This window comes from Moschus berezovskii, chromosome 12, assembly GCF_049115385.1.
Source record: "Moschus berezovskii isolate FMDL1 chromosome 12, NW_MosBer_1.0, whole genome shotgun sequence".
NCBI classification, from domain to species: Eukaryota; Metazoa; Chordata; class Mammalia; order Artiodactyla; family Moschidae; genus Moschus; species Moschus berezovskii.
Window position 1 is genome coordinate 3,710,439 of NC_142471.1, and position 26,260 is coordinate 3,736,698.

General features: G+C 43.0%; 1 protein-coding gene across 1 annotated transcript; it reads left to right on the top strand.

Annotated features, from left to right (window-relative positions):
* Positions 1–144: 144 nt before the first annotated feature.
* On the top strand, positions 145–25,908 carry ARV1 (ARV1 fatty acid homeostasis modulator). Its single transcript, XM_055425822.2, has 6 exons — positions 145–402; positions 5,855–5,974; positions 7,947–8,100; positions 15,311–15,535; positions 22,643–22,789; positions 25,464–25,908. Exons 1-5 carry the CDS (start codon positions 196–198, stop codon positions 22,783–22,785), a joined length of 849 nt encoding a protein of 282 aa, XP_055281797.1. The 5' UTR covers positions 145–195; the 3' UTR covers positions 22,786–22,789; positions 25,464–25,908.
* The last annotated feature ends 352 nt before the right edge of the window (positions 25,909–26,260 follow it).

Here is a 26,260-nt window from a genome sequence, read left to right on the forward strand (position 1 = left end):
GGGGGCGGGAGGAGGGGGTGGTCATAGCACTGCCTGCTGGGAGTTGTAGTCCCAACTCAGCCTAGCCTGGGAGCCCCTTTTCGGTGCTGGGACTGCGAGTCCCAGCAAGCACCGCCCGGCGCAAGACTTCCGATCTGCCGTCTGACGTCTTCCCCCGCCACTGAATCGGAAGTTCTGGCTGGCGGTTGCGTGGAAATGGGCACTGGTGGGCGGAGTGGGCTTCGGCCTGGCAAGGGGAACCCCGAAGGGGTGACAGCGGGAAAGGGGAAGACGGATGAGGTGACAGTGACTTCGGCCACTGATGCCTCGGCCTCCTGCCAGTACCGGTGCATCGAATGCAACCAAGAGGCCAAGGAGTTGTACCGAGACTATAACCACGGCGTGTTGAAGATAACCATCTGTGTGAGTTGTCAGGTGTGGGGTGCCCTTGGGGAAAAAATGGCGCAGCGAGATTTGGGACCTGTGAGAAACCGTGGGATCCTTGCCAGCTTTTTAGGGTGATCAAAAATCAACGAGTTTCAGAGTGCTCTAATACAGAGTCCAGTTTGATGCTTGACATTTCCGTTCCGGCTCAGTCGAACCTTTGCATGAATACCTGCAGTGGTAGGGAAGTGGTACCTACAGCACTTTTCTCGTACGGCTCGTGTTTGCTGACCCAGGCGAACAAATCCTCGGACGGAGATGGATGCATGCGTTGTGCAGAGAAATTTAAAGATCTGATTAGGCTCCCGTCAAAACTACTTCATTCTTATTCTCCCTTTGATTAGACAGATGTTACCATCTTAACCGGAGAAGGCAATGGCAAGCCACTCCAGTACTCTTGCCTAGAAAATCCCATGGATGGAGGAGCCTGGTAGGCTGCAGTCCGTGCGGTCGCAAGGGGTCGGACACGACTGAACCACTTCACTTTCACTTTTCACTTTCACACATTGGAGAAGGAAATGGCAACCCACTCCAGTGTTCTTGCCTGGAGAATCCCAGGGATGGGGGAGCCTGGTGGGCTTCCGTCTATGGGGTCACACAGAGTCGGACACGACTGAAGTGACTTAGCAGCAGTAGCAGCAGCAACCATCTTAACACTTCATAACCTACAGTAAATTCTCCTAGAATATTTTTTCAGGTTTCATGAATGTACACTATTGTGTACGAAGCACTGTGCTGGACGTTGATATTAAAACCAAAAACGAGGAAGTAAAAAATCTTTTTTCCAGGTGTTCCGTAGTCTATTTACAGAGAATAACTTTATGTTTTAAAAAACCACAAAATTGAAGGTTCTTTGGGGGACATTAGCAAAGAATCTACCACAATATAGGCAGTCAGTACATTTTTGTCCCCTTTCTGATCTCCTGATGACTTTTTAATAATTCTCATTTCAAAAACATGGCAAGAGTAATTTGCAAGGGAGTCAACAGTGTGAATGTGTACCTGTTTCTTGTCAACCATTACATTAATAATCATTCTTGTGCCTGCACTCTCAATTCCCTGTTCTTTGAAATTGTTTCTCTCATTTGGCAAAATTGAAACATATTGCCTGATCTGAGCCTACACCCTTGCTGCTGAGCTTTGCTGGGGAGAAAACACCTTAAATTCATGACCACTAACCTCAGGTAGGCCTTGATACCATCTGTCCATCGTGGTACACTTCACTAGTCCGTTCATGTTCCTACTCCTTTGAACAATACCCTGTCTCTCCTCAAGTTTCACATATATCCTCTCCTGCTTCGCTAAGAGAACTTCCACAAACTATGCAACCACATCAACCCAGTACTAGTGTTTGAAATGCATCTGCTCAATCTTCCCTTCTGTTACTAAGAATGAACTATTCATAAACATGTCCAAGGCCAATGCCTCCACTCATGTACCATCCTCTTCCATTTACTTCAGGACACCCCTATAGCAGTACTCTCCTGCTCTCTGCTGGATCATTTCATTAACATAAGCACTATCATTTCTTCCATAAATAAAAGAAAAAAATTCTTGACCCCACTTTCTTCTTTAGCTCGTTCTTTCTCCTCCCTTTGACAGCAAAAATTCTTTAAAAGATGTTTGCACTTGTTCTCTTCATTTCCTCTCCTACTTTCTCTTGAATCTACTTGAAACAGGCTTTTTTCTCCACTCCACACTCACCCCTGCCCTCCACTAGAAACTGACCCTGTTAAGATAATCATTGACTTCCACTTTGCTAGCCATTCCCCGGAGAAGGCAATGGCACACCACACCAGTACTCTTGCCTGGAAAATCCCATGGACGGAGGAGCCTGGTGGGTTGCAGTCCATGGGGTCACTAAGAGTCGGACATGACTGGGCGACTTCACTTTCACTTTTCACTTTCATGCATTGGAGAAGGAAATGGCAACCCACTCCATTGTTCTTGCCTGGAGAATCCCAGGGACGGGGGAGCCTGGTGGGCTGCCGTCTGTGGGGTAGCACAGAGTCAGACATGACTGAAGCAACTTAGCAGCAGCAGCAGCAGCCATTCCCAGTTAACTGTCAGCAGCATATGCCCCCTTTGCTTCCTCCTCCCATAAATGCTATGTTCACTTGCCACGACACCATACTCTCTAGATTTCTTCTTAATCTTGCTGGGTTTTTCTCTCAATCTCCTTTCTGATTCTGCCTCACCTCCCTTCTTATCTCTTAACCATGGAGTACCCTGATGCTTGGTTCTTGGGCCTATTTCTGTCTATATACTCTCCTTTGCTCATGGCTTTAGATACCATCTAAATGTAGAAAATTCCCAAATTTATACCTTCAACCTGAACTCTCTTGAACTCCAGACTCAAATATCCAGCTACTTGATTTCTCCATTTGGATGTAACTAACCATTCTAAGCAAGCCACTCCAGTACTCTTGCCTAGAAAGTCGCATGGACGGAGGTGCCTGGTGGGCTGCAGTCCATGGGGTCGCTACTAGTCAGACACGACTGAGCGACTTCACTTTCACTTTTCTCTTTCACACATTGGAGAAGGAAATGGCAACCCACTCCAGTGTTCTTGCCTGGAGAATCCCAGGGACGGCGAGCCTGGTCGGCTGCCATCTATGGGGTCGCACAGAGTCGGGCACGACTGAAGCGACTTAGCAGCAGCAGCAGCAGCAGCAGTCATTCTAAAGGAGGTCAATCCTGGTTGTTCATTGGAAGGACTGATGCTAAAGCTGAAACTGCAATACTTTGGCCACCTCATGCGAAGAGTTGACTCACTGGAAAAGACTCTGATGCTGGGAGGGATTGGGGGCAGGAGGAGAAGGGGACGACAGAGAATGAGATGGCTGGATGGCATCACCGACTCAATGGACATGAGTTTGAGTGAACTCCGGGAGTTGGTGATGGACAGGGAGGCCTGGCGTGCTGTGATTCATGGGGTCGCAAAGAGTCAGACACGACTGAGTGACTGAACTGAACTGAATCATCTCAAACTTTCAAACAGTTAATGGCAATTCTATCATTTTCATTCCTAAGGCCAAAAAATCTTATAGTCACCCATGATTCTTCTCTTCCACGTTCCTTACTCAGTTGCTCAGCAAGTCCTGTTAACTGTCTTCAAATTACGTTCATAATCGTCTACTTCTCATCACCTCTACAGCTACAAATATGGTCCACATGCCACTGTGTCTCATCTGGGTTATTGTCACAATTCGCAGGTGGCCTCCCTATGTCTCCTTGCACTTCATGACAGAGCAGCCAGACTGATCCTTTTAAAATTAAGTTAGATTCTGTTATTCCTTTGATCAAACCGTCCAGTGACTTTCGTCTTACTCAGAGTTAAGGCCAAAATCCTTGCACTGGTTTTAAGGCCCCCCTTTTCTCCTGCAGTCCCATTGGCTGCCTCATATTTCATAAACCCCATAAAAGTGGGTTGGGAAGATCCCCTGGAGAAGGAGATGGAGATCCACTTCAGTGTTCTTGCCTGGAGAATTCCATGGACAGAGGAGCTTGGTGGGCTGTAGTCCATGGCGTAGCATAGAGTTGGTCGACTAGGCGGCTTTCACTTTCACTTTCTAAACTGTAAGGTTCTTGAGATTAGAGCTTATGTCTCAGGGTAGGTATCCAGCATTGTGGATATGCCTGGTCCATAGAAATGCCTAAGTAAAGAGAACTGTTGCTCTGAGTGTAGTAGTCATTCCAAACACATTTCTCAGGTAAGTGATTCCAAAAGGAATAGCTACGCTGCGCTGTCTCCTGCTGCTGGTTTCTGCCTCCCTCCTTCTGAAATACATCCAAATCCCATCTCAGACTTTTCATGCTGTCAGGAGATGGGTTTCAAAGAATTTTTAAAGGACAGAGAGAAGATCCCTGACCAGTCTCTGGTTTCTTCATCTTAAAATGAAGTAGCTTCTCTGGCCTTCCATTCTTATTTGTATAAAGACAGGAATTATTCTCCACGTTAGTAGCGTTAAAGGAGATCAAGAAAACTGTTGTGTTCTGTATGTATAATTTCTGATTCTGTGGCTTCTGTTTAGATACTGGCTTTCTCTTTGCTCAGCTAAAAAGCCTAACCTGTTACACCTCACATCTGTTAGGTGGATTTAAATTTGGGGTAATAGCACATCTCCCTTCATGGTTCACCTGATGACTAGACAAACACACACTTCTTGTAATGACATGAGTGAAACGGAGAAACTTGGCATTGAATCTAACTCTTTATGACATTGGAAGTGCAGGGTTACTATTCGTCCACACACTCCCTTTTTCTTCCAGCACTTTGATGTAATCAAAAGGTCATCCTAGTATGTTTGCATGTCCATCACTTCTTGTATTTCTATTTTATCCTCTCAGAGTTTCAAAACTGTTTTGTTTTTTAATTGTAGCCATTAGTTTATGCAGGGACTAGTAGCCCTGCAACTTTGTACCTAATACTGATTCAGATGTTGCAATTCTAATGAGCTTGTTCCTATACCTGCATTTTGTATGTTCTAATGGCATTGGGGTTTCATAACATTGTAATCACGTGTCCAAAAGGAAAAAAAAACCCATTTAATAGGAATTGCTGAAGGCCCAAGGGCCTTGATTTGGGCAACTCAGAACCAGGCAGCACAACCCAGTTCCTTACATCGATGCAGCCAGCAGTCTCCAGGGTCTGTTGTAGCAGAGAAAGACCACTTTCTTGGCATGTTCTCAATGGAGAAAAAGAAAAAGACAGGCTCTTTTTGGTAGGTGCCATCCCAGGATTCCTGCCCGCCTGTAGCTCTCAGACGTTCTAGGTGTAGGGTTACTTTTCTGAACCCCTTTCTCAAAATCATATTTCAAGACCCACAAAGTTGGGGCCATCTAGTCAACAGGCAATGAAAGTACATTCTGAACTTATTTATTAACAGTTCCTACAGACTGAAAGTAGCATTTTCTGAGATATTTTCCTGCCTGAAATATCTTTAAATCAAGTATCTTTTTTAGCTTTTTAGTATGAGATTGAAAGATTAATATTTTTACCCTAGAAGATTATATTTGCTCATTTGAAACCAAGGCTTGTATAGATGAACCTTTTATATCTGAATGGAAGTTTCAATAAATGCTTATGCTTGGTTGCTCAGTAGTGTCTGACTCTTTGCAACCCCATGGACTTGAGCCTGCTAAGCTCCTCTGCCCATGGAATTTTCCAGGCAAGAATACTGGAGTGGGGTGCCATTTCCTTCTACCGGGAATCTTCCCCAACCAGGGATAGAACCTGCATCTCTTACGTCTCCTGAATTGGTAGGCAAATTCTGTTACCACTAGCACCACCTGGGAAGCCATCTTTAAATAAATGCTGATACAACCTTATTGCTATACAAATCCAAACTAGAATCTGCTGCTTTGAAATCCTCTAAGATTTCAGAATGTATGAATATATTTTTTCTAATATTGTCTTGCATTATTTCAGAAATCCTGCCAGAAACCTGTAGACAAATACATCGAGTATGATCCTGTAATCATCTTGATTAATGCTATTTTATGCAAAGCCCAGGCCTACAGGCATATTCTTTTCAATACCAAAATAAACGTAAGTTGTGATCATTTTTTTTATTTTCTAATTTTGCTTGATGATTTTTCATTTTGAAATAATAATACTTTTGAACATAATTAAAGAACATTATTTAAAGAAAGAAATTTTAACAAGAGTGAGTCTTTTATCAACAATGTCTGGAAATTTCTGGAAATAGCAGGCATTGCTTTTTAAAAAGGTGTACAATGTCTAGTGTGTATTTAAGAATATGGTCACTGGCAGGAAATTGACAAACCATCATCTGGATTGCCTTTTTAGTAGGTTACCTTTTGAAACATATCAATAATTTTGAACAGAATAAAATTAAATATAACCTGGTAGGGAGAGAATTATCCCTAAAAGTAAGCAAACATTAAAAGAAAAATATTTTTAAAATGTAACGTATTGCATGGTATATTCTACTATTAAGGGAATGGCTGATTGGCTTAGTTGTGTCTGACTTTTTGTGACCCCATGGACTGTAGCCCACCAGGCTCCTCTGCCCATGGCATTTCCCAGGCAAGAATACTGGAGTGGGTTGCCATTTCATTTTCCAGGGCATCTTCTTGACCCAGGGATCCAACCCACATCTCCTACATTGCAGATGGATTCTTTACCACCGAGCCACCAGAGAAGCCTATTGAGGGAATACATGAGATGAAAAATCAGAAAAGTCCTAATAGATACAGTTGAATTTTTTTTTTTAATGTACAATTTAATGAATTGACTTGTATACTCTTAATAGTTTGGCTAGGATTGACAGATAAAATACAGGACACCTAATTAAACTTGGAAGTCAGATAAACTAACTTTTTAGCATATGTTCTAAATATTGAGTGGAACATACATACACGAAAAAAGTATTTGTTGTTTATCTGAAGTGCATATTTAACTGGATGTCCTGCATTTTTCTTTACCAAATCTGGCAACCCTAATTTTGTACTAACAGGGACAGTAACAGTGCAGTTTATTATCCCTGTCCTCCTTCCCCCAAGTTAAATAACCCAGGTAGTTTTGTAATATAATTGAAGTCTCAGACTTGACTACACATTAGAAACACCTGGGGGAGTGGGTGGGGGCAGCAGTTAATTATTCTAACCGGAGGCCTCACCCAGAACCAGTTAAATCAGAATCTTTGGCAATGGGATCCATGCATGAGTTTTCCTTGAATGTCCCTAGTGGATGCCAAAGTGCAGCCAGGAGAAGCAGTGTGCTCCATGGGGCAGCCCTCGAAGCTCACACCCATGCTTGTCCCTGGACCACATCAGCTTTGCACACACACTTTCTCTTCCCCACTTTACACAGATAAATTTCAACGAGTAGGAGAAATATATAGAAAAAAGCCAGTTTTTGTTGCCCAGCATTTTGTTTTTGCCAAATTTTCAGACTCTTTAAAACTTCCAAGTGATTAGCCATCTTAATTGATGTCTTTCACTATTTTAGTTTATACTCATCCAACCTAGAGGCATTTTTTTAAAAAATTCATGTTCAGACTAATAGTTTCCTATGAGGTGTCATGAAATCTTCAGGTTGAATGTGTTTATTGCTGCTTCCACCCATCCTGAGTCACATAAATTCTTGCTTGATTCTGTGTATCAGGCAAATGTTGAGAATATAACAAAGGATGAAGTGAACTGCTGTTTAAAGCAGTGATTCTTAACGAGGGGTGCACATTAGCGCTCACCCTCTGCCTGAGTGTTTCACACACAGTATGCCTGCCTGGGATTTCTTTCTGCAGATTCTGAATCAGGACTGGGGCCTAGACATTTGTATTTTGAAAAATTTCCCCATGTGATGCTTCTGCTGAACATTACTGATTAAGACCTAGTGGTTACAGACTGAATGCAATTTGCATTTAACTGGGCAGTTTCTGAATTCAAAAAGCTGCTAGATTGGACATTCTTCAGAACCCACAAAAGTTAGCTCTGTCTGTGCTGGTCGATATTAAGTAGTTGTTTCTTTACCTGATTGAATGGCATCTTTTTGACAGATGCACGGAAAACTCTGCGTATTTTGTCTGCTTTGTGAAGCATACTTGAGATGGTGGCAGCTTCAAGATTCCAGCCGAAGCATTGATCCTGACGACTTTATCCGATACGCTAAGGAGTGGGATTTCTATAGAATGTTTGCAATTGCTTCTCTAGGTAGGAAGAAGCCATCCTTTCTACTATTATTTGACCGACTATTTTGATTTTAAAATTAAGGTGCATGGTTTTAATCATTGGTGAGAAGAGCTAGCTAGAGAACTTGAGACTAAATTTCAGCTCTGCCACTAATCGGCTAGGTGAGTTTGTCTAAATTACCTGCTTTCTTACTTTTATTTGTTACCAGACATATGGCATGGAAATGATTATGCTTATCAATACAGGTGTTTCATAAAGTATTTTGAGACACAGTGTCTTGGGTAAAATTCTTCAGTTTAAGTTATGATTATCCAATCTGAAGATTACTTGAATCTCATCTTTATTAAAACAGATTAATAACTGCCAGACATTATTCAGTGTATTATACTAATTACTGTTATTCAGTTCAGTTTAGTTCAGTCACTCAGTCTTGTCTGACTCTTTGCTACCCCATGAATCACAGCACACCAGGCCTCCCTGTCCATCACCAACTCCCGGAGTTCACTCAAACTCATGTCCATCGAGTCGGTGATGCCATCCAGCCATCTCATTCTCTGTCGTCCCCGTCTCCTCCTACCCCCAATCCCTCCCAGCATCAGACTCTTTTCAGTGAGTCAGCTCGTCACATGAGGTGGCCAAAGTATTGCAGTTTCAGCTTTAGCATCAGTCCTTCCAGTGAACAACCAGGATTGATCTCCTTTAGAATGGACTGGTTGTATCTCCTTGCAGTCCAAGGGACTAAGAGTCTTCTCCAGCACCACAGTTCAAAAGCATCAATTCTTCGGCGATCAGCTTTCTTCACAGTCCAACTCTCACATCCATACATGACCACGGGAAAAACCATAGCCTTGACTAGACGGACCTTGGTTGGCAAAGTAATGTCTCTGCTTTTTAATATGCTATCTAGGTTGGTCATAACTTTCCTTCCAAGGAGTAAGCATCTTTGAATTTCCTGGCTGCAATCAGTATCTGCAGTGATTTTGGAGCCCAAAAAAATAAAGTCTGACACTGTTTCCCCATCTATTTCCCATGAAGTGATGGGACCAGATGCCATGATCTTAGTTTTCTGAATGTTGAGCTTCAAGCCAACCTTTTCACTCTCCTCTTTCACTTTCATCAAGAGGCTTTTGAGTTCCTCTTCACTTTCTGCCATAAGGGTAGTGTCATCTGCATATCTGAGGTTATTGATATTTCTCCCGGCAATCTTGATTCCAGCTTGTGCTTCTTCCAGCCCAGCGTTCCTCATGATGTACTCTGCATATAAGTTAAATAAGCAGGGTGACAACATACAACCTTGACGTATTCCTTTTCCTATTTGGAACCAGTCTGTTGTTCCATGTACAGTTCTAACTGTTGCTTCCTGACCTGCATACAGGTTTCTCAAGAGGCAGGTCAGGTGGTCTGGGATTCCCATCTCTTTCAGAATTTTCCACAGTTTATTGTGATCCACACAGTCAAAGGCTTTGGCATAGTCAATAAAGCAGAAATAGATGTTTTTCTGGAACTCTCTTGCTTTCTCCATGATCCAGCGGATGTTGGCAATTTGATCTCTGGTTCCTCTGCCTTTTCTAAAACCTGCTTGAACATCTGGAAATTCATAGTTCACATATTGCTGAAGCCTGGCTTGGAGAATTTTGAGCATGACTTTACTAGCGTGTGAGATGAGTGCAATTGTGTGGTAGTTTGAGCATTCTTTGGCATTCTCTTTCTTTGGGATTGGAATGAAGACTGGGAATGGCAAACCACTTCAGTATACTTGCCTTGAGAACCCCATGAACAGTATCAAAAGGCAAAATGATAGGATACTGAAATTACTGTTATTTCTAATTATAATAATTACTAATTATTATGCTAATTACCTACTCCTATACTATGTGCAGGGAAAGGGCTACTCCCCAGAATTCTTTGAGTTCTGAAATTGCTTTTCTGCAGAATTTGAAATTTGTGACTTAGGTCAGAATTGGGTTGAATTAATTTTTGTGACTATGTTATTACTTACTGGTTTCCATGCTTTTCTACTTCTAAAATCGTTTTCCTTATTCTGAAATATTATTTTACTACTATTCAGTCTCCATGCCTGCATGCTAAGTCGCTTCAATCTTGTCTGACTCTTTGTGACCCTATGGACTGTAACCCGCCAGGCTCCTCTACCCACGGGATTCTCCAGGCAAGAATACTAGAGTGGATTGCTGTGCCCTGCTCCAGGGGATCTTCCCGATCCAGGGACTGAGCTCAGGTCTCTTACTTCTCTTGCATTAGCAGGTGGATTCTTTACCACTAGTGCCACCCGCACACCACTCCAGTGTCATATTTCTGGACTGTGTGTCCTCTTTCATCCCTTGTTCTTCTCTGGCTGCCCTCACTCCCTTAGCCCTCCCATCCAGTCCCAGTGGTTTTAAAATTCATCTATCTGCTGAGAATTCCCAAATGTACATAATAACGTTAAAAACTTCCTTGAACAAATCACCTAAACCAAGAGCTAGAACCTAATATAATTTTAAGCTTTAAAGCAAAGCCTCTTAAAATTGCTATAGACGAACTGCTTTATGTCTATAATTTTAAAAAAACCAAAACAAAACAACAAACCAACCAAGCTTGTTTTCAAATAGTTTGGAATTTCTGTAGCACTTACTCTATAGTGGCTGTTTTGACACTTGAACAGAATTTTTTCCTCCTATTACATTTATATGTGTCTTAATCTAATCCCTAGTTAGGTTCAGTTCAGTTCAGTCGCTCAGTCATGACCAACTCTTTGCGATACCATGAATCACAGCACGCCAGGCCTCCCTGTCCATCACCAACTCCTGGAGTTCACTCAAACTTATGTCCATCGAGTCGGTGATGCCATCCAGCCATCTCATTCTCTGTTGTCCCCTTCTCCTCCCGTCCCCAGTCCTTCCCAGCATCAGAGTCAACTCGTCGCATGAGGTGGCCAAAGTATTGGAGTTTCAGCTTCAGCATCAGTCCTTCCAATGAACACCCAGGACTGATCTCCTTTAGGATGGACTGGTTGGATCTCCTTGCAGTCCAAGGGACTCTCAAGAGTCTTCTCCAACACCACAGTTCAAAAGCATCAATTCCTCGGCGATCAGCTTTCTTCACAGTCCAACTCTCACATCCATACATGACCACGGGAAAAACCATAGCCTTGGCTAGACGGACCTTTTTTGGCAAAGTAATATCTCTGCTTTTTAATATACTATCTAGTTTGGTCATAACTTTCCTTCCAAGGAGTAAGCGTCTTTTAATTTCATGGCTGCCTAGTTAGGTTACAGGTCCCTAAAACAGCTTATAAAGAATGTCTTAAACAAATCTAGCATTTTATCACTTAAAAACTTAAAAACTGTTTTTACAGTATCATCAACTCAGTTTTCACAACCATCCTCTTGGGTAGGTAGGTTGGGTTGCCTTCCCTATCTGCAGTTGTCAAAGTACAAAAACAGGAAAGGCCAGTGGTCTCTCTGAAGTCCCGCCAGCAGGTTAGCATCAGTGTAAGCCGGGGAAGGTCTCCTGGTGCCCTGTCTCTTGTTTTCCCCACTGCAGCTCTTTCTCCACTGCTGCTCCTCCTGAACCCATCTGGTCTGTGAAAGCTCTAAGGGCTAAGGGCTGTCTAATACCTGCCTGTGAAAGACTGTGTGGAGCCCAAGGGCGGTGCAGCTTCCTCAGTCTCCCAAGTTCTAAGCTAGAAAGGTGTGATGTAGTCTGCCATTCCCTCCTATGCAGGAAACCCTTCTGTCTTGATTCCTGCAAGATTGTGTCTCCAGTGACAGCAGACCACCCACCGTTGTTAGATGGTTCTTGGGAGGAAGTTCTTTATTTTGATTATTTTCATTATTATCAGTTAAAAACAGATCAGATCAGATCAGTTGCTCAGTCGTGTCCGACTCTCCGCGACCCCATGAATCACATGGACCTAACAGAAGCAGAAGATATTAAGAAGAGGTGGCAGGAATACACAGAAGAACTGTACAAAAAAGATCTTCACGACCAAGAAAGTCACGATAACGTGATCACTGACCTAGAGCCAGACATCTTGGAATGTAAAGTCAAGTGGGCCTTAGAAAGCATCACTACGAACAAAGCTAGTGGAGGTGATGGAATTCCAGTTGAGCTATTTCAAGTCTTGAAAGATGATGCTGTGAAAGTGCTGCACTCAATATGCCAGCAGATTTGGAAAACTCAGCAGTGGCCACAGGACTGGAAGAGGTCAGTCTTCATTCCAATCCCAAAGAAAGGCAATGCCAAAGAATGCTCAAACTACCGCACAATTGCACTCATCTCACATGCTAGTAAAGTCATGCTCAAAATTCTCCAAGCCAGGCTTCAGCAGTATGTAAACCATGAACTCCCAGATGTTCAAGCAGGTTTTAGAAAAGGCAGAGGCACCAGAGATCAAATTGCCAACATCCACTGGATCATGGAGAAAGCGAGAGAGTTCCAGAAAAACATCTATTTCTGCTTTGTTGACTATGCCAAAGCCTTTGACTGTGTGGATCACAGTAAACTGTGGAACATTCTGAAAGAGATGGGAATCCCAGACCACCTGACCTGCCTCTTGAGAAACCTGTATGCAGGTCAGGAAGCAACAGTTAGAACTGTACATGGAACAACAAACTGGTTCCAAATAGGAAAAGGTGTACGTCAAGGTTGTATATTGTCACCTTGCTTATTTAACTTATATGCAGAGTACATCATGAGGAACGCTGGGCTGGAAGAAGCACAAGCTGGAATCAAGATTGCCGGGAGAAATATCAATAACCTCAGATATGCAGATGACACTACCCTTATGGCAGTTAAAAACCAAGGCTATATAATCTGCCTGTTTGAACAGATCCTTGCAGTGCACAAGCCCCTCAGTCATTTTGAAAGGAGATGTTGTGTCTTCCCTGAAGACTATATCAAATTCCATGGGGGCTAACCATCCTAAATTACGTTTATGGATCCTGAAAGTGAAAGTCACTCAGTCGTGCCCAGCTCTTTGTGATCCCATGGATGATACAGTCCTTGAAATTCTCCAGGCCAGAATACTGGAGTGGGTAGCCGTTTCCTTCTTCAGAGGATCTCCCAACCCGGGGATCGAACCCAGGTCTCTTCATTGCAGGTGGATTCTTTACCAACTGAGCTATCGGGGAAGCAAACAATCAGGAAGGTCCTACTGATATGCAACCCTAATTATGGATCCTAATTGACCCATATGAATCCTAATTATGGACTATGGATCCTAATCACCTATATTTGGAACCTCTTTATTTTGGCTAGATTCAGTTATAGAACATTTTAGAAGGAATACAGTTAATTCTCCTATGATATAATACATGTGTTCCAGAAAAAAAACGTGATCCTGTAGAAACCTAAATAACACAGCTTATAGGAGAAAATCTTTTTGCCTTTTCATAATATGTTCATGGGGTTCTCAAGGCAAGAATGCTGAAGTGGTTTGCCATTTCCTTTTCCAGTGAACCATGTTTTGTCCACTTTGATACTTTTGAACTGTAGTATTGGAGAAGACTTTTGAGAGTCTTTTGAACTGCAAGATCAAACCAGTCAGTCCTAAAGGAAATCAATCCTGAATATTCATTGGAGGGACTGATGCTGAAGCTGAAGCTCCAATACTTTGGTCGCCTGGTGCAAAGAGTTGATTCATTGGAAAAGACCCTGATGCTGGGAAAGACTGAAGGCAGGAGGAGAAGGGGACAACAGAGGATGAGATGGTTAGATGGCATCACCAACTCAATGGACTTGAGTTTGAGCAAGTTCCAGGAGATGGTGAAGGACAGGGAAGCCTGGCGTGCTGCAGTCCATGGGGTAGAAAAGAATCAGACATGACTGAGCGACTGAACAACAGCATAGGAGAAAATAGAATTAAGGACAGACCAATCAAAATGTATGCAGCTGGGTAGTCAGAGCACTAACAGTCTTATTAATAACAATCTTAATAAAATAATGAAGTTAAAAGATATTGTTAAATTCTAGTTGGGAACAGAACAGATTGCACTCTGTTCTGACTGTGGGATACCATGGGAACTATTGCTTCTTCTAGTCTGGACTCTGTCTCTGCATACTTTCTGGAAGGATATGGAATTACACTCAAAATGTTTGTTACGATGAATACAGGATGTTTTTAATTTAGATAACAGACTATTCAAGGTCTTATGGCTAAGAGGCACTCCGTAAAGAGTAGGTGAATCAACAATGAAAAACATCTTCATATGTAATTCCTAGGCTGTATCCCATCTTCCAGATGTAAAAGCTTCCATTCTGCTGTCTGTTTTCTCTGTGGAGATCTCTAGGAGTAAAAATGCTTAAACAACCTGATTTCCTGAAAGGAACTTCAGAAAGTTGATGATTACAATTCTCCCAGGATTACTTTTTCTCCAGAGAGTGAACTACTTCATGAAAGAATTATCAAAATATGTTTTGGAAATGATACCAGCAGGATTTGACACAAAAGACAGGGGTTATTTTAAAAAAAAAGAAAGAAAAATGTCTTTTTTTATTATTGATTTTTTTAATGACTGGTTTTTTAAAATAGTTTTTGGCTGTGCTGGGTCTTCACTGCTGTTCAGGCTTTTCTCTAGTTGCAGTGACCAGGGTCTACACTCTGGTGGGCTTCTCATTGCAGTGGCTCTTGTTCCTGAGCATGGGCTGTAGGGCACAAGGGCTTCAGTAGTTGCAGCATGTGGGCTCAGTAGTTGTGGCCTTAGTTGCTCCGTGGCATGTGGCATGTGGGATCTTCCCGGACCAGGGATCAGACCCGCGTCTCCTGCACTGGCAGGCAGATGCTTTACCAGTGAGCCGCCGGGGAAGCCATTATTATTGATAGTAGTGTTTATTATTATTTGGTTGCACTGGGTCTCCGTTGCTGTTGCCGGGCTCTCTCTAGCTGCGGCAAGCGAGGGCCGCTCTTTGTTGCTGCGTGTAGGCCTCTCGCTGTGGCCTCTCTTGTGGGGCACGAGCGCTAGGTGCCCAATCTCAGTAGTCAGCACGCACAGGCTTTGTTGTCCACGGCAGGTGGGATCTTCCCGACAAGGGGTCAAAGCCATGTCCCCTGCCTTGGCAGGTGGATTTTTATGCACCGTACCGCCAGGGAAGTCCAGAAAATTTTATCTTGATAAAGCATTTCTTTTGTCACCAGCTGATGGTTGTATTTTGGAATTGTGGTTTATTTGTTTTTAGGAGACTCTGGTTTGGATTGAGACATTTGTATCTTTATTTTCCATTTCTTCCTTAGAACAGACTGCCTATTTTATTGGCATTTTCGCTTTCCTGTGGGTAGAACGACCCATAAGAGCGAAAGAAAAACTCAACTTCACTTTGCTGCTGAAGGCATTATTGTTATCTAGCTACGGAAAACTCTTGCTGATCCCATCTGTGATTTGGGAACATGATTACACACCCCTGTGCCTGAGACTCATTAAAGTGTTTGTCCTTACATCCAACTTCCAGGCAATCAGAGGTATGTTTACGTCTTACTCTGTTTTCTCAGCTTTCAACCCATGTACAGTCTATAAAGCCTCGTTTCCAGAGTACAGATTTTATATAGCCTATTAAACTGGAACTCTCTGTAGAATAACAATAGTTCCTACCGTTTTCATAGTGCCCTGTCACGGCACATACTCAGTGTTGGTTCAGTTTAATCGCGTGGTACTTCTTAGTTTTCAGTGCCCCCGTATGCACTGCACCCATCTGTGGGGTCAGTTATTGTTGCTCTTTAGTCACTCAGTCCTGTCCAGTTGTCGTGGACTGTAGCCCTCCAGGCTCCTCTGTCCTTGGGATTTCGCAGGCAAGAGTACTGGTGTGGGTTGCCATCTCCTTCTCCAAGGATCTGCCCGATCCAGGGATCAAACCTATGTCTTGTGCATAGGCAGGTGGGTTCTTTACCACTGAGCCACCAGGCAAGCCCTGTGGAGTCAGTAGGAACTATTATTACCTCCACTTTATAAATGAGCTCTTGGTGACTTGTCCAAAGTTACACGGCCAGGCAGTTGTCAAGCCAGGCTAGAATGCCAGGTATCTGCCTCACAGCTCAGGAGAATTCTTACTACATTGAGGAAGGGGAAAGCAGCCCTGCATGTCATCATTTATCCCATACATTGTGAGAAGTGCTATTGTAAATGAGCGTATTAATCTGATATTTCTTATAATGCTTATTATCTTATAAACTGTAAAACGAAGAGTATCCTTTTTTTTTTCTGCTGTTCTCTTTATAACCTTAAGATCTAGCTTTTATTTTCCTGTTTAATATTCACGTGAATCTGTCTTGACGAGAGCAGGAGAAGCTTGGTGTTTTTGTTATCAGCAGATGCTTTGGTTCTCCCAAAAGCTTTGCAGATGGAAAAGTAACAATGTAGATTAATAAGAACGAATAGAGATTTTCTAAGAAACGGTTTTACAGAACGATTCCGTTCACACTGCCACACAATTTACACGCCAATATCATTTAAGCTCTTAAGAACTTATCACGGTTGTACACCCAGAAAACTGAGTGGCGGGGACTGGGGAGGCGATAAGTCGCAGAGACCGCGCTCGCCAAACACCTGGTCCCCTGAGCTGCTCGGACCGGGGAAGGCACAAAACGCAGGCCCAACCAAGTCTGCGCCTTTGTGGAGTACCTGAGAAACTGAACTAGAGCCACTCAGACCTGGGAAGTGCATACAACCCGGTGCCGGCCTCGGACAGTTCCCAGCAGAGCAACCTAGAGCCTGTGCAGTATAGAATGGGACAGCATACGTGCTGTGAGCGGGGGCAAACCCAGTGTGGCCGAGACGCTGTGAGCACTCCCCACAGATGCCAGAGATATTCGACTGCAGCGTTCCTCCCTTCCCAGAACAGGACTGAACAACTGAGCCTTAAAAAGTGTCCACCCACCCCCTAGTATCACGGCGGAAATTAGACACTGAAGAGACCAGCAGACAGAAGCTAAAACAGAGGGAACCACCTTGGAAATGACAGATAGAGACATCTAGAGACTACTCCAAGAATAAGACCAAAAACCAGAGGCAAGAGGCTTAAGCCCGAATCCTGAGAACACCAGAGAACTCCTGACTCCAGGGAACATTAATCGATAGGAGCTCATCAAACGTCTCCATACCTACGCAAAACCCAAGGGTCAACAAGTTCCAGAGCAAGACATACCACGCAAATTCTCCAGTAACACAGGAAACTAGCCCTGAGCTTCAATACACAGGCTGCCCAAAGTCACTCCAAACCCACTGACATCTCATAACTCATTACTGGACACTTCATTGCACTCCAGAGAGAACAAATCCAGCTCCACCCACCAGAACACCGACACAGGCTTCCATAACCAGGGAACCTTGACAAGTCACCTGTCCAACCCCACACACAGCAAGGAAACTACCTAATAAAGAGAACTCCACAAACGGCCAGAAGAGGGAAAGGCCACCCCAAGCAAAGCATTATAAGCAAGATGAAGAAGCAGAGAAATACCCAGCAAGTAAAGGAACAAGATAAATGCCCACCAACACAAACAAAAGAGGAAGATATAGGGAATCTACATGAAAAAGAATTTCGAATTTTGGTGGTGAAAATGATTCAAAATCTTGAAAGCAAAATGGAGTTACAGATAAATAACCTGGAGAAAAGGATTGAGAAGATGGAAGAAAGGTTTAATAAGGACTTAGAGGAAATAAAAAAGAGTCAATATACAATGAATAATACAATAGATGAGATCAGAAACACTCTGGAGGGAACAAACAGTAGAATAACAGAGGCAGAAGACAGGATAAGCGAGCTAGAAGATAGAATTGTAGAAATAAATGAAACAGAGAGGAAAAAAGAAAAACAAATTAAAAGAAATGAGAACAATATTAGAGACCTCTGGGACAATGTTAAACGCTCCAACATTCGAATCATAGGAATCCCAGAAGAAGAAGACAGAAAGACCACGAAAGAATACTTGAGGAGATAATAGTTGAAAACTTCCCTAAAATAGGGAAAGAAATAATCACCTAAGTCCAAGAAACCCAGAGAGTCCCCAACAGGATAAACCCAAGGCGAAATACCCCTAGACACATATTAATCAAATTAACAAAGATCAAACACAAAGAACAAATATTAAAAGCAGCAAGGGAAAAACAGCAAATAACACACAAGGGGATTCCCATAAGGATAACAGCTGATCTTTCAACAGAAACTCTTCAGGCCAGGAGGGAATGGCAAGACATACTTAAAGTGATGAAAGAAAATAACCTACAGCCCAGACTACTGTACCCAGCAAGGATCTCATTCAAATATGAAGGAGAAATCAAAAGCTTTACAGACAAGCAAAAGCTGAGAGAATTCAGCATTACCAAACCAGCTCTCCAACAAATGCTAAAGGATCTTTTCTAGACAGGAAACACAGAAAGGGTGTATAAACTCGAACCCAAAGCAATAAAGAAAATGGCTACGGGATCGTACTTATCAATAATTACCTTAAACGTAAATGGGTTGAATGCCCCAACCAAAAGACAAAGGCTGGCTGAATGGATACAAAAACAAGACCCCCATATATGTTGTCTACAAGAGACCCACCTCAAAACGAGGGACACATACAGACTGAAAGTGAAGGGTTGGAAAAAGATATTCCATGCAAACAGAGACCAAAAGAAAGCAGGAGTAGCAATACTCATATCAGATAAAATAGACTTTAAAACAAAGGCTGTGAAAAGAGACAAAGAAGGAAACTACATAATGATCAAAGGATCAATCCAAGATGAAGATATAACAATTATAAATATTTATGCACCCAACATAGGAGCACTGCAATATGTAAGACAATTACTAACAATTATGAAAGGGGAAATTAACAATAATGCAATAATAGTGGGAGATTTTAATACCCCACTTACATCTATGGATAGATCAACTAAACAGAAAATTAACAAGGAAACACAATCTTTAAATGATACAATAGACCAATTAGACCTAATTGATATCTATAGGACATTTCACCCCAAAACAATGAATTTCACCTTTTTCTCAAGTGCACATGGAACCTTTTCCAGGATAGATCACATCCTGGGCCATAGATCTAGCCTTGGTAAATTCAAAAAAGTTGAAATCATTCCATGCATCTTTTCTGACCACAATGCAGTAAAATTAGATCTCAATTATGGGAGAAAAACTATTAAAAATGCCAACATATGGAGGTTGAACAACACGCTGCTGAACAATGAACAAATCATAGAAGAAATCAAAAGAGAAATCAAAATATGCATAGAAATGAATGAAAATGAAAACACAACAACCCAAAACCTCTGGGACACTGTAAAAGCAGTGCTAAGGGGGAAGTTCATAGCAATACAGGCACACCTCAAGAAACAAGAAAAAAGTCAACTAAATAACCTAACTCTACATCTAAAGCAACTAGAAAAGGAAGAAATGAAGAATCCCAGGGTCAGTAGAAGGAAAGAAATTGTAAAAATTAGGGCAGAGATAAATGCAAAAGAAACAAAAGAGACTATAGCAAAAATCAACAAAGCCAAAAGATGGTTCTTTGAGAAGGTAAATAAAATTGACAAACCACTAGCCAGACTTATCAAGAAACAAAGGGAGAAGAACCAAATCAATAAAATTAGAAATGAAAATGGAGAGATCACAACTGACAACACAGAAATACAAAGGATTATTAGAGAATACTATCAGCAATTATATGGCAATAAAATGAATAACCTGGAAGAAATGGACAAATTCCTAGAAAAATACAACTTACCAAAACTGAACCAGGAAGAAATAGAAAATCTGAACAGACCCATCACAAGCACGGAAATTGAAACTGTAATCAAAAATCTCCCAGCAAACAAAAGCCCAGGTCCAGACGGCTTCACAGCTGAATTCTACCAAAAATTTAGAGAAGAGCTAACACCTATTCTACTCAAACTCTTCCAGAAAATTGCTGAGGAAGGGAAACTTCCAAACTCATTCTATGAGGCCACCATCACCCTAATCCCAAAACCTGGTAAAGACGCCACAAAAAAAGAAAACTACAGGCCAATATCACTGATGAACATAGATGCAAAAATCCTTAACAAAATTCTAGCAATCAGAATCCAACAGCATATTAAGAAGATCATACATCATGACTAAGTGGGCTTTATCCCAGGAATGCAAGGATTCTTCAATATCCGCAAATCAGTCAACGTAATACACCACATTAACAAACTGAAAAATAAAAATCATATGATTATCTCAATAGATGCAGAGAAAGCCTTCGACAAAATTCAACATCCATTTATGATAAAAACCCTCCAGAAAGTGGGAATAGAAGGGACATACCTCAACATAATAAAAGCTATATATGACAAACCCACAGCAAACATTATCCTCAATGGTGAAAAACTGAAAGCATTTCCCCTAAAGTCAGGAACAAGACAAGGGTGCCCACTCTCACCACTACTATTCAACATAGTTCTGGAAGTTTTGGCTACGGCAATCAGAGCAGAAAAAGACATAAAAGGAATACAAATTGGAAAAGAAGAAGTAAAACTTTCACTGTTCGCTGATGACATGATCCTCTACACAGAAAACCCTAGAGACTCTACCAGAAAACTACTAGAGCTAATCAATGATTACAGTAACGTTGCAGGATATAAAATCAACACACAGAAATCCCTTGCATTCCTATACACTAATAATGAGAAAATAGAAAGAGAAATTAAGGAAACTATTCCATTCACTGTTGCAACGAAAAGAATTAAATACTTAGGAATATATCTACCTAAGGAAACAAAAGACTTGTACATAGAAAACTATAAAACACTACTGAAAGCAATCAAAGAGGACACTAATAGATGGAGAAATATACCATGTTCATGGATCGGAAGAATAAATATTGTAAAAATGAGTATACTACCCAAAGTAATTTATACATTCAATGCAATCCCTATCAAGCTACCAACGATATTTTTCACAGAACTAGAACAAATAATCTCACAATTTGTATGGAAATACAAAAAACCTCGAATAGCCAAAGCAATCTTGAGGAAGAAAAATGGAACTGGGGGAATTAACGTGCCGGACTTCAGGCTCTACTACAAAGCCACAGTCATCAAGACAGTATGGTACTGGCATAAAGACAGAAATATAGATCAATGGAACAAAATAGAAAGCCCAGAGATAAATCCACACATCTATGGACACCTCATCTTTGACAAAGGAGGCAAGAATATAAAATGGAGAAAAGACAGTCTCTTTAACAAGTGGTGCTGGGAAAACTGGTCAGCCACTTGTAAAAGAATGAAACTAGAACACTTCCTAACACCATACACCAAAATAAACTCAAAATGGATTAGAGAGCTAAATGTAAGACCAGAAACTATAAAACTCCTAGAGGAGAACGTAGGCAAAACACTCTCCGACATAAATCACAGCAGGATCCTCCATGACCCACCTCCCAGAATATTGGAAATAAAAGCAAAAATAAACAAATGGGACCTAATTAAAATCAAAAGCTTCTGCACAGCAAAGGAAACTATAAGCAAGGTGAAAAGACAGCCTTCAGAATGGGAGAAAATAATAGCAAATGAAGCAACTGATAAAGGATTAATCTCCAAATTATACAAGCAGCTCCTGCAGCTCAATTCCAGAAAAATAAATGACCCAATCAAAAAATGGGCCAAAGAACTAAACAGACATTTCTCCAAAGAAGACATAAAGATGGCTAACAAACACATGAAAAAATGCTCAACATCCCTCATAATCAGAGAGATGCAAATCAAAACCACAATGAGATACCATTTCACACCAGTCAGAATGGCTGCTATCCAAAAGTCTACATGCAATGCAAACTAGTACAGCCACTATGGAGAACAGTGTGGAGATTCCTCAAAAATTGGAAATAGAACTGCCATATGATCCAGCAATCGCACTCCTGGGCATACACACCGAGGAAACCAGAATTGAAAGAGACACGTGTTCTCCAATGTTCATTGCAGCACTGTTTATAATAGCCAGGACATGGAAGCAACCTAGATGTCCATCTGCAGACGAATGGATAAGAAAGCTTTGGTACATATACACAATGGAGTATTATTCAGCCATTAAAAAGAATACATTTGAATCAGTTCTAATGAGGTGGATGAAACTGGAGCCTATTATACAGAGTGATGTAAGCCAGAAAGAAAAACACCAATACAGTATACTAACACATATATATGGAATTTAGAAAGATGCAAATGATAACCCTGTATACGAGACAGCAAAAGAGACACAGATGTATAGAACAGTCTTTGGGACTCTATGGGAGAGGGTGAGGGTGGGATGATTTGGGAGAATGGCATTGAAACACGTATGTTGTCATATGTGAAATGAATCACTAGTTCAGGGTCAATGCATGTTATAGGATGCTCGGGGCTGGCATGCGGGGATGACCCAGAGGGAGGATAAAGGGAGGAGGGAGGTGGGAGGGGGGTTCAGGAGGGGGAACTTATGTAAACCCGGGGCAAATTCATATCAATGTATGGCAAAACCAACCAATATAATATTGTAAAATAATCTGCCTCCAATAAAAAATAAATTAAAAAAAAAAAAAAGAACTTATCAGTTGCCTTTTCTTTCTCAGTGACTCTGAACATCAACCGCAAGCTCACCTTCTTGGCCATCCTGAGTGGCTTGCTGGTGGAGAGCACCGTGGTGTATTTCTTCCAGAGGATGGAATGGGCTCTCGGGAGTGACTGTGCCATCTACAAATCTCAGGACTTTTGAAGAGGTACAGAGCATCTCTCGGTATTCCTGCACCCAGACAGGTGTCCTTCTCAATCAGACAGATGTCATTGCAGAACATATACCCCCCACCCCACCCCGGCACTGGGTACCTCGAGGTCAGCGCTGTCTCCCTGGGGGACCCTCGGGTTCTGACTCTAGTTCTGTCGTCACCCTCAGTGACAGCAGCAGCTATGTGTTTGTTGTTGCCGGGTCCCTGTTCTCACAGTTCTCTAACACCTCATTCCAGCTCACTCCTACCAAAACCTCAGACGCTGAAGTCTGCCCCGCTGACAGCTGTCTCCCACCCTTTCCAACCATCCTGCTGCCCCCCTCCCACCACCCCTGCCTTCTGCTGCCTTTGTGCCTCTCCCCCAAACCTCTTCCTTTGCTTTACTGTCATCCCATTTGCCTCTCCCTTAACTGTGCCTGAATCCTATAGGCAGTTTACATTGCCCTCCATTAGCCCCTTGAAACAGCCGATTCCCTGCCCTTCCACCAGCGTGCTCGTTAGAGCTCTCGGGGTGAGTCCATCAGCTCTTTTCTCTGCTAAGCTTGGCAGATCGCCCCTGCGTCTGCACAGAGCACGGCTGGGTGTGCTCCTCTGTCTTGAGGTCACCTCTACGGACCCCTTTCCCTCCCCCGGCCCCCACCACACACACAGTGGCCTTGGAGCAGTTGTTCTGAAGTCTTCCCCGCCTTACTTACGCCCGTGTCTGCTCTCACTTTGCTGAGACTCGAGACTTACCACAAACTCCCCAAGTTTCTGCTTGGTCATCTGCCCTCTTTCTTCTTCCGTCCATCCTGTTCCGGCGCTGTGCTCAGCATGTCCTCCTCTCCAGAGCTGAGTGCAGCCTGAAGGTATCCTCCTGCCTCTGGCCACTGTCCGACTCTAGTCGTCTGTGCCGGGATGGCTGATTGGGTGGACGTGAAGGAGTGGCCGGTGGCGAGGAGGGGCTGGAGCAGCAGGGCAAGCTGCAGCAGCTCTCGGGCATCCCCTCATCCCACAGGCACAGCTCTGAGCCTTCTCTGCCTCTCCCGGCGCCTCAGCAGCCCTCCCGCCCTCCACGCTCAGCTCACCCTCTTCCTCTCCGGGTCCCCAGAGACACTGCTCCTTCCTCACCCTCTCTCTACAGTGACTCCTTCCCCTCTGCCAGGAGACGTGTGCAGCTCTTCCTTTAGACAGGCTGCTCTGAGCCCATGTCTCCACTGCCTCTCCTCTTTGTAAAACACACTTTCTCCCCAGTTTCCCGAGTCGGTGCTCTGATAACAGAAGGAAGCCAGCCCCCAACTCTGCCGGGGCCCTGCTCGCTGCTCTACTCTGGAAGCTGCTGCCTTCCCAGACAGGCCGCCTGCACCCCTCCTGGCATCAGACCTTCCTTTTCCCTACCCCTGTTTGTCTCCCATGTCTTGCCTCAGCCCTCCACTTTTCTCTCCTGCTGTGCAGACACTTGGCTTTGGCAGCAGCATGGCTTGACCCATCTAGGGCAGGTTGCTTCCAGATCTTTCCAGACCCAATAGCTCCAGTCCCCCCTCTCTGCCTTCAAGAGAATTCCAGGATGGCTTGGCTGTTACCTCTAAAATTGAACTCAGTCTCCCCAGCCCTTACCAAAACAGAATCTTCCTGATAGCTTTTTTTGTTCTTAGTTTTGTTTTGTTTTGTTAATGTTTATTTATTTTTGGTTGCACTGGGTCTTCTGCTGTGTGTTCAGCCTTCTCTAATTGTGGCGAGGAGGAGCTACTTATGGCTGCAGTGCTTGAGCTGCTTGCTGCGGTGGCTGCTCTTGTTGAGAGCACAGGCTCTATCTGGGTGCATGGGCTTCAGTAGTTGTAGCACTCAGGCTGAGAAGTAGTGGCACATGGGCTTAGTTGCCCTGTAGCATGTGGAGTCCTCCCGGACCAGGGATCGAACCTGTGTCCTCTGCGTTGGTAGACAAATTCCTATCCACTGTGCTGCCAGGGAAGCCCCCTGCGAGCTTTCCATCCTGTCACTCAGCCCCCAGCTCAGCCCTCACCATCTCCTGCTTCAAAGTTTGTAACAGCCTTCAGCCCACCGTCACAGAGCACCATTCCTGGCGCCTGTGGGTCCTCCGCCCCTTCTCACTGTTGGCTAGCGTTTTGTCCCATCCTGAGCAGCCTCTGGCAGCGTCCTCTGAGCTCAGTCCCCTCTGCAGGCAGGTGTCTGCCCACGTTCTCCACCACCCTTTCCTCATCGCCAGACGGATCACACTCCTCCACTCACCAGATTCAGTCACCTTTGCTTCTCTGTGGAATGAATACTTGCCAAAAATTTGAGTCCGTCACGCTCGCTCCTTCCATTGAGCTCCCAGGGCCCAGCTCAGTCACATTCCCAGAGCTCCTGAGACTGTCCCAGTGCTGAAGGCCGGGCCCCCACTTCTTAGTGCTTCTGCCTTTTTCTGTGAGGAGAAGGTCCCCTGTCTTTAACAGCCATTTGAAAGCCATTGTCCTCTTTAGGTTGTGTCATGTTTTATACTTGTTTACACTTCACACTAAAATGCCATGTGTTTATGTCTGACTCCCTCAACCTTGTTTGGAGCCAGGACAGACCAGGCCTGAGGTAACGGTGTCTCCTGTAGTGCAGAGCCTGCCCTGATAAGTATTTGTTGATTTGATTTTTTTGTGGAATGTGCCACTCTAAATACTGTTTTTATTATCCACAGTTTCATTTTTTATTCTCCGTGGCATGACTGGTTGCATCTGTAAAACAGAAGACATAAAAATACAAACCAATCTTCTCATTATTGTTGTGTAAAATGAAGCAGATTTGGATATACTTCCTGAAAAAGAAAGCAACGGTTATGGCATTGGGAACTGCTAACCCATGTAGGAAACAACTAAACCACATACAGAAACACTCACACAAACACAAGGAATGTTGCTGCAGGAACTAATGTATGCAAGAAGTGAAGATTTATACATTATCGACGGTTCAGTTAAGCACTGGAATTGAAGGAACATGAATTCATGAGTCACACATGAGAAAAGATCTTTGTTCATGGCTTTGACACGTTTATATCTTTTTAATTTAAATGTCAGTGGTTAAAATAATACTTCGTATTCTTACAAGAGAAATACTTTTCTGTCAATAAAATCACAATAAACTGAGCTTTTGTGAATTTTTAATTCAGAATCTTCCCCTGTAACTAAGCTACTCTTAAAATCAGCTGATTCAAAAATAACTAAAAACAACTGAACTGTATATCTAACAAGAGTGAATTATGTCTCAGTAGAGCTGTTACTAAATAAATAAATAAGCATCGCCCCTCTCCTTTTGTCTCTGCCCGCTTCCCTCTGTTCTTTCACTTATTCCTCCCACAGATACTGAGCACCTGGTCTATTAGGATCAGACAGTATGGATACAGTAGTAAAAAAGACATGGCACCTGGCCCTCTTGACATTTACTGAGTAGTGAAGGATTTAGAAATAGGAGTAGGTAACTGCAGCACAGTGTCTTTTT

Coding starts and splice junctions, on each gene's coding strand:
- ARV1 (XM_055425822.2), top strand. CDS start 196: ATGGGCACTGGTGGGCGGAGTGGGCTTCGGCCTGGCAAGGGGAACCCC. Junction 403..5,854: donor TGTTGAAGATAACCATCTGT/GTGAGTTGTCAG, acceptor GCATTATTTCAG/AAATCCTGCCAGAAACCTGT. Junction 15,536..22,642: donor CAACTTCCAGGCAATCAGAG/GTATGTTTACGT, acceptor TTTCTTTCTCAG/TGACTCTGAACATCAACCGC.